At 50.5% G+C, this 7,855-nt stretch overlaps 1 protein-coding gene across 1 annotated transcript in view; it reads left to right on the top strand.

Annotated features, from left to right (window-relative positions):
• The first annotated feature begins 359 nt into the window (after nucleotides 1-359).
• The window catches only part of LOC138803594 (m7GpppN-mRNA hydrolase-like), a 28,861-nt gene continuing 21,365 nt past the window's right edge, over nucleotides 360-7,855 (top strand). Inside the window, exons 1-4 of the mRNA XM_069987654.1 lie at nucleotides 360-518; nucleotides 5,461-5,612; nucleotides 6,363-6,490; nucleotides 7,054-7,152. Coding sequence (XP_069843755.1) covers nucleotides 466-518; nucleotides 5,461-5,612; nucleotides 6,363-6,490; nucleotides 7,054-7,152 — 432 coding nt within the window. The 5' untranslated portion in view covers nucleotides 360-465. The remainder of the gene's footprint in view (nucleotides 519-5,460; nucleotides 5,613-6,362; nucleotides 6,491-7,053; nucleotides 7,153-7,855) is intronic.

Here is a 7,855-nt window from a genome sequence, read left to right as displayed (position 1 = left end):
CGCTAAACTTGTGGTGGCGCTCGGGAGGCCCCACACGCATGCGCAGACCCACGGCGCGCTCGTCCCCGGCGGCGGGAAGTGGGTTTTCGGCACCGGAACTGGTACGTCTCAATAAACAAACGTCTCAGTGGTTCCGAGAGCTCGCGCGCTCGATATCACAGCTGCCCATTGGCTCGCTCAAGCCTAAGGGGCGTGACTTCCGGTGGGACTCGGCGCCCCCCCCCTCCGCGGCCTCAGCCCAGCCTCGAGGAGGGGGCGGGGCAGCGGGACGGAAGTGAGCGGGTCCCGCCCCTTCCGCTCCCGCCTCAGTCGCGCCCGAGCCGCCGCCGCCGCCGCCGCCGCCGCCGCCGCCGCCCCCTGCCCGCCGCCGCCCCGCTCTCCGGCTCGGAGCCCGAGTCCCCGTCTGTAGCTCGGTCCCCGGCCGCGCGGAGCCGGGATGCGCTGCTCCTGCTGCGGGGCCTCATCATGGAGACCAAACGCGTGGAGATTCCCGGCAGCGTCCTGGACGATCTCTGCAGGTGAGCGCCTCCCGCCGCGGGCCCGCGCCGCGCCTGCCCTCCGCCGCCTCCGGCCGGGGCGCCCCGCCCCGGGCCTGCGCGGGGCCGCGAGCGCGGGAGCCCCCCCGAGCACGAGCCGCGGCCCCCGGCGGCCTGCCCGGGCCGGGCGGCGCCGCGTGACCCCGCGTGACCCCGCGTGACCCCGGCGGGGGCGGCGCGTGCGCTCACACCCCCCCCCCCAGCCCGACCGCCGAGGCCCGCGCAGCCCGAGCCCCGCTCGCTGCCTCTCCCCCTCCCGCGGCCCGGAGACCGGGCGAGTCCGCGCTCCCCCCCTCCGGCCCCGCTCCCCGGGAGAGGAAGCTGGCCCAGGCACGCTGCGGAAGGAACGACAGCCCGGCGTCGAACGCCGCGCCTCCGTGATGAAAGGAAAAAGAAATGGGTATAGAGACGCAGAGGCGGGAAAATGCCACCACTGGGGTGACAGGATCGCCACCTTCAGTGGGTGACAGGATCGCCACCCTCAGTGGGTGACAGGATCGCCACCCTCAGTGGGTGACAGGATCGCCACCCTCAGTGGGTGACAGGATCGCCACCCTCAGTGAGTGACAGGATCGCCACCCTCAGTGGGTGTCAGGATCGCCACCCTCAGTGGGTGACAGGATCGCCACCCTCAGTGGGTGACAGGATCGCCACCCTCAGTGGGTGACAGGATCGCCACCCTCAGTGGGTGTCAGGATCGCCACCTTCAGTGGGTGTCAGGATCGCCACCCTCAGTGGGTGACAGGATTGCCACCTTCAGTGGGTGTCAGGATCGCCACCCTCAGTGGGTGACAGGATCGCCACCCTCAGTGGGGTGACAGGATCGCCACCCTCAGTGGGTGACAGGATCGCCACCCTCAGTGGGTGTCAGGATCGCCACCCTCAGTGGGTGTCAGGATCACCACCTTCAGTGGGTGTCAGGATCGCCACCTTCAGTGGGTGTCAGGATCGCCACCCTCAGTGGGTGACAGGATGCCACCCTCAGTGGGTGACAGGATCACCACCTTCAGTGGGTGACAGGATCGCCACCCTCAGTGGGTGACAGGATCGCCACCCTCAGTGGGTGACAGGATCGCCACCCTCACACCCAGTGCTCTCAGGATGAGGGTGAGGAGGATCATCATCATCATGATGATCGTTTCTGTCCAGTGCTGGTGTCCGAACTCGGGGACCTTGGCTTTGGTAGGTTGACCCTCTACCACTGGACCTTCCTCCAGTCTTACTTTTTGAAAGGCTGTGCATTTTGTAGTCAGGAAAAACAAAGCTGAGTCCTTGGGAGGTAAAGTTGACTTAGAGGTACCATCAGATGACCTTATGCATTCTGGAAGGCATCTAAGCTAAGTCTTCCGGTGAACATTGGGGTTATTATATATTACCTAGGGTTACATCATTTTAATAAGTGACATCAGCTGTTGTAAGTAGGAGTAGACTGTTCACAGAATAATTACACTGTTTTATAAACCTCTGTTAGGCCTCAATACCTGATTTTCTAATGAGCGTAACTAAACTATTCTTAGATAAATCTTTGTTTTCTGTTACAAGAAAAATAATATAAATGGAATCTAAAAATTAGGACTAGGGCTGGGAAGGTGGCTCAGTGGTAGAGCACTTGCCTTGCATGCGTGAGGTGCTGGATTTGATTCCTCAGCACCACATAAGCAAAAAGAAAAAAGCCAGAAGTGGCACTGTGGCTCAAGTGGTAGAGCGCTAGTCTTGAGCTGAAGAGCTGAGGGACAGCGCCTAGGCCCAGAGTTCAGGCCTCACGACTGGACCCAGAAAGAAAAAGTATTAGGACTAGCTACTTGGTAAACTTGTAGTGAAAGAAATAACTATATCTTAAAACTTCAGGGTTTAAAAGTAATGTTGTTTTTTTGTTTGTTTTGTTTTTGTCAGTTATGGTGCTTGAACTCTGGGTCTGGGCACTGTCCCTAAGCTCTTCAGCTCAAGATGAGTGCTCTATCACTTGAGCCACAGTACCACTTCTGGTTTTCTGGTGGTTTATTGGAGATCAGAGTCTCATGGACTTTGCTGCCGGGGCTGGTTTGAACCTCGGTCTCCAGGTCTCAGCCTCCTGTGTAGTTAGGATTACAGGCGTGAGCCACCAGCACCCAGCTTAATGCTGTTTTTTAAGTTAATGCTTGCTGATTAATTTGAGGCTGTATTTTAATAATCAGGCTTTTGATTGTGAGTTAAACATATATATATATTTTTTTGAGACACAAAGAGTCTTGAGCCAAGGTGGGTCTTTCTGCCTCTCCATTCCCCCCCCCCCCCACTTAGAATTTGTTTTATTTTGGGGCTGGGAATGTGGCTTAGTGGTAGAGTGCTTGCCTTGCATGCATGAAGCCCTGAGTTCGATTCCTCAGTACCACATACACAGAAAAGGCCAGAAGTAGTGCTGTGGCTCAAGTGGTAGAGTGCTAGCCTTGAGCAAAGGAAGCTCAGGGACAGTGTCCAGGCCCTGAGTTTAAGTCTGGGACTGGCCAAAAAAGAAAAAAAAAGGAATTTGTTTTATTTTTACAAAAGTAAAGCTTAAATCATAAAGCTTATTTTTCTGGTGTTCTTTGCATTCCTACATACCTGTTACTATATAAATTTTGTGTAGCCTGTCATTTTTGCTGCATTTTTTTCCTCCATTTCTATTGCTGGTGTATACTTAGGACATTTTACTATTTCAAGTTATTTTGCCTATTTTGGTCATTACCATATGAGTTAAGTTTTGAAGAAATGTAAAATTTACTGATGTGAAAAAGTAGAGAATTAAAATTTCAAAACAACTGCCCATTCGACTGGTTGTAATCCAAAATACAGAATTTTATTTTCCAGCTAGGAGACAGAAATGGAGTATTTTGTGTACTGAAAGATGTATACTACTGAGTACAAGAGCTGTTAGTCACATGGTGCCTTTTGTTAGATTTTTTTTTTTTTTTGGGGTCCGGTTGTGGGCCTGAACTCTGGGCCTGGGCGCTGTCCCTCAGCTCTTCAGCTCAAGGCTAGCACTCTACCACTTGAGCCACAATGCCACTTCTGACTTTTTTTTTTTTTTTTTGCTTATGTGGTGCTGAGGAATCGAACCCAGGGCCTCAAGCATGCAAGGCAAGCGCTTTACCACTGAGCCACCTTCCCAGCCCCCTTTTGTTAGATTTTTAAGTGTGTGTATACACATTCAGAAAAAAGACGGTTTACAGTGGGAAAATTTTGCTTTATAATTTATAGAGTACGTGTAAAATACATAATAAGTAAATCTGTAGCTCGTTATGGGGATATTTGACTTTGATATAGCATAATTTTTTACATGAAAGGTTAGATGGAAATGGATGTGGAGCAATTCGCTAGATGGTAAAACAATACAAAGGCAAGGTATTGCCATTGAGCAAGTTTGGAAGAGCCCGTGGACACATAGTTAAGACCAATAAATGTTAACTGTTACTCCAAGAAAATTTTTTTGAGGTTATATACAAGACTAGGGAAAGTGAAGTATTTGAGAAAGATGTGTGTCAGGAACTTAAGAAAAAGTTTTTTTAAGTGGGGTGCTGGTGGCTCACGCCGGTAATCCTAACTACTCCAGAGGCTGAGATCTGAGGATCCCACTTTGAAGCCAGCCTGGGCAGGAAAGTCCCCGAGTTTCTTGTTTCCGTTAACCACCGAAAAACCAGAAGTGGAGCTATGGCTCAAGTGGTGGAGCGCTATAGCTTTAAGCACAAAAGCTCAGGCCCTGAGTTCAAGTCCCAGACTCAACACCAAAAGAAAAGAAAAGAAAAAAAACTTATGTCAGGGGCTTGTGGGCCATTTGTGAAAAAAGAGGTTTGGAGTTTGGTGTTTATTTTTCTAACTTTTTATGGGATGGGGGCGGGGGGGCTGACATGCAGAGATGAAAGCTCGTCGTAGGGACTCCTTGCACCTCTGTGAGCTTCACCCCCCTCTCACGCAGTGGCGTGATTGGACAGTCACATGGAAGAGGCGTGGGCAGGGAAATGGGAGAGGGCCCAGCTGTTGGCTGAAGCCTGGAGCAGTGCTGCTTACAAGAGAATGAAAGCCTGTGAGCGTAGAGGGGAATTGGGTCAGAATGGAAGACCCGTGGGGGTGAGCGTGGCCCCTGGACGTCTGAGGAGAACAGGGCGCGCGGGTGCCGTCGGACCACTGCTGCCGCCCAGGGGGTCTGCATAGGCTGCCCCGAGGGGTCAGGTGTGCTTTCATGGTGGAGGCTGTGTTCTCGTCTCCCAGGATACGTCTTCAAGGTGCTGGTGGAGGAGGACAGGCCAGGGGGGATGGTGACTTACCAGTCCTGGATGTGATAACCCTTCAGAGTGATGTCAGCTGAGCACGTGGGCAGAGACCCAGTCCCAGACGCTGCACCAAAAGCACAGTGCGTTCTGCATCCTCAGTGATGCCCTGGCCGTGCATGCCATGCACTGGCGGTGCTTCGTTTCTATGCACTTAACTCCCCTTCCCCCTTGATACTGTGTATGGAGATACACATTATTCAGGTAGCTGAACTCTATTAGTTTACGTACTGGTGACTCCAAGGTTTGAACTTAGAGCCTCTGAGTTGAGCTAGGCAGGCACTCTAACCACATCTCGCCCAAGATACAGATGATGCTCGTGTGTTTTATTCTCTCCTTGTGTTTCTGTGTCTGTCTGTGAATCCTCTACCCCCCCCCCCCACAGTCAGATTGACTACGTGTGGCCCACCCAGGCTGGCCCCTCTCCAGCTCCTGCCCCGCCCGCCTCCCACCTGCTGGCGTGTGTGCCTGCGCCCAGCTCCTCCTGTCCAGGGCTCTTTCCTCCTGTGGGAATTTGCCCCATATACCCATTGCTACTGTGGTCTCTCCCAGGGAAGAGGGTCTTGGGCATGGAGTTTAATGGGTTAGAATAAATTGTTACAGTTCCTAAGTGTAACTTTTTTGCTCTTTGTTTTTGACAGCCGATTTATTTTGCATATCCCCAGTGAGGAACGAGACAATGCCATCCGAGTGTGTTTTCAGATTGAACTTGCCCATTGGTTTTACTTGGATTTCTACATGCAGAACACACCAGGACTACCTCAGTGTGGGATAAGAGACTTTGCTAAAGCTGATATCCTTTTCGTTACTGTAACGATGGTCTTTCATTCTTGTTAATAAAACGTGCTAGAGCCGGGCACTGGTGGCTCACGCCTATAATCCTAGCTACTCAGGAGGCTGAGATCTGAGGATCGTGGTTCAAAGCCAGCCCGGGCAGGAAAGTCCGTGAGACTCTTACCTCCAGTGAACACCAGAAAACCAGAAGTGGCGCTGTGGCTCAAGTGGTAAAGCGCTCGCCTTTGTCAGATGGACAGCAAGAGCTGGTGATTTAGCTCTGCCCAGAGCAGCCTGTGTGAGGACTGGGTTCTGTCTAACAGAATTAGGAGCATTCCTATTTCTAGATCTGTGTTCCTAGGAAATGAACACTGATTACAGAGTTAAACGCCTTAGCCATTTTTGTGGCTGATGGCTTCTTGTTTTAACAGTATATTTGCACAAAGCAATATATTTGTGCTTTGGTTTCTTTCAGTGTCTGTTGACTTTGCTATGATGAATTAAATAGACTATTTGGTGAGAACTATTTAAGGTAATTGTTATTTGAGGCCTTCATTTGCTGAACATCTAAAATGTTACCTGATTAGTGTCTGTGGTAAATGTAGACATCGATAGTGAGTTGCTCAAGAGAAGATGAATGTGGAATAAAAAACAAATGTTAGATGAAGGTTTGAATAATTTCATACACAGTTTATTTAAATAGTTCTTTCTGTAGAGAACTTGTCAAGCTATGTTAATGAGAAAGAAACTTCCTTTACACTGTTTATACTCTTCAGCCATTGTCCATTTTTGCTGCCACAAGGTGAAGATGTGGAAAAAGTTTTGGATGAATGGAAGGAATATAAAATGGGAGTGCCAACATATGGAGCAATTATTCTTGATGAGACACTTGAAAATGTGAGTATAAGACAAGACTCTGAGTGAAATGATCATAAGGCGTTAGTGTTTATTACATAGAGTTATGAAGTTCTGGCATATTTAGAACTTTGAGTGGTGAAAGGCCAGATTTTGCCTTGTAAATGCTCTTTGAGTCTTAAGACTTGCTTAGTGAGCCAGGGGCTCACACCTGTCATCAATCCTCACTGCCCAAAAGACTGGGAGCTGAGGATTGAGGTTTGCAGGCAGCTGGGGCAGATGAGTCCATGATATTCTTGTCTCCAGCTAACCAGCAAAAAGCTGGAGCTGTGGCTCAAGTGGTAAACTGCTAGTCTTGGGGAAAATTTCAAGAACAACACCTAGGCCCTGAGTTCAAGCCCCAGTACCAGTATCAAAGTGTTGAGCTATTGTCAGCAAACGAATTTTAAGTAGGCAGAATGCCTTTGTTCACATTAGTGTATTTGAATCATGGAACACCGTGAAGCCGAGTGCTGTGTAAACCTCCTTGAAGAGCTCCAGTTCTGGTTTTGGAAGGAGCACGGGCAGGAGGGCAGGTTCGATTTTCATCTGTGCTTGTTCCGTAGGTGCTGCTGGTTCAGGGGTACCTAGCAAAGTCAGGCTGGGGCTTTCCAAAGGGAAAAGTCAATAAAGAAGAAGCTCCTCACGACTGTGCTGCGAGAGAGGTAAGTCATTGCGGTTCCAGTGGCAAATCTGGTCTTTAGGCTCCCGGTGTTGCATTTCAGTGCGTAAGGTAACTTGGGCTATCACTGGAATTTGGTCCACATCGCTTTGTCCTAACCGTTTTTAATTTTCCTTGTCCATTTTTTGAAATTACCCCCTCCTCTTAAGAGCTTTTTTGGAAGGTCCTGGGGGCTGAACTCTGGGCCTGGGCGCTGTCCCTCAGCTCTTCAGCTCAAGGCGAGCGCTCTACCACTTGAGCCACAGCGCCACTTCCAGCTTTTTCTGCTTAGGTGGTGCTGAGGAATTGAACCCAGGGCCTCATGCATGTGAGGCGAGCACTGTACCACTGGGCCACCTTCCCAGCCCAAGAGCTTTTCCTTTCCATAAGCGATAGCTTGTGAGGACTTGTGTGTTTCAGATTGTTTGAACTGTGAAGTGTGTCCCTCACTCAACAGTTCCGGGGCAGTAGATTGGTTCCTGTTGAGGGCTTTCTCCATGGCCCAAGAGACATGTCACTTTCCACCTGTGTGTTCATACGGGTACAAGACCAGAGGAGCCTGGTGCCTGTGAGCCAAGGGTGGTGCAGTGGTGGGCCGCTAACTTCATCACCGCGAGGGTTGGGGCTTTAACTCGAATTGTTCTGGTTACAAGAAGACACAATTCAGGTCCTGCTGAGCATTGCCACTTTCAAATGATGAAGGTCTT

The sequence above is a fragment of the Dipodomys merriami genome, unplaced genomic scaffold, assembly GCF_024711535.1.
Source record: "Dipodomys merriami isolate MVZ:Mamm:240054 unplaced genomic scaffold, mDipMer1.0.p SCAF_342, whole genome shotgun sequence".
In the NCBI taxonomy this organism is placed as follows: Eukaryota; Metazoa; Chordata; class Mammalia; order Rodentia; family Heteromyidae; genus Dipodomys; species Dipodomys merriami.
Note: the sequence above shows the minus strand (reverse complement) of the source record. Positions and strands in the feature narration are given on the sequence as shown.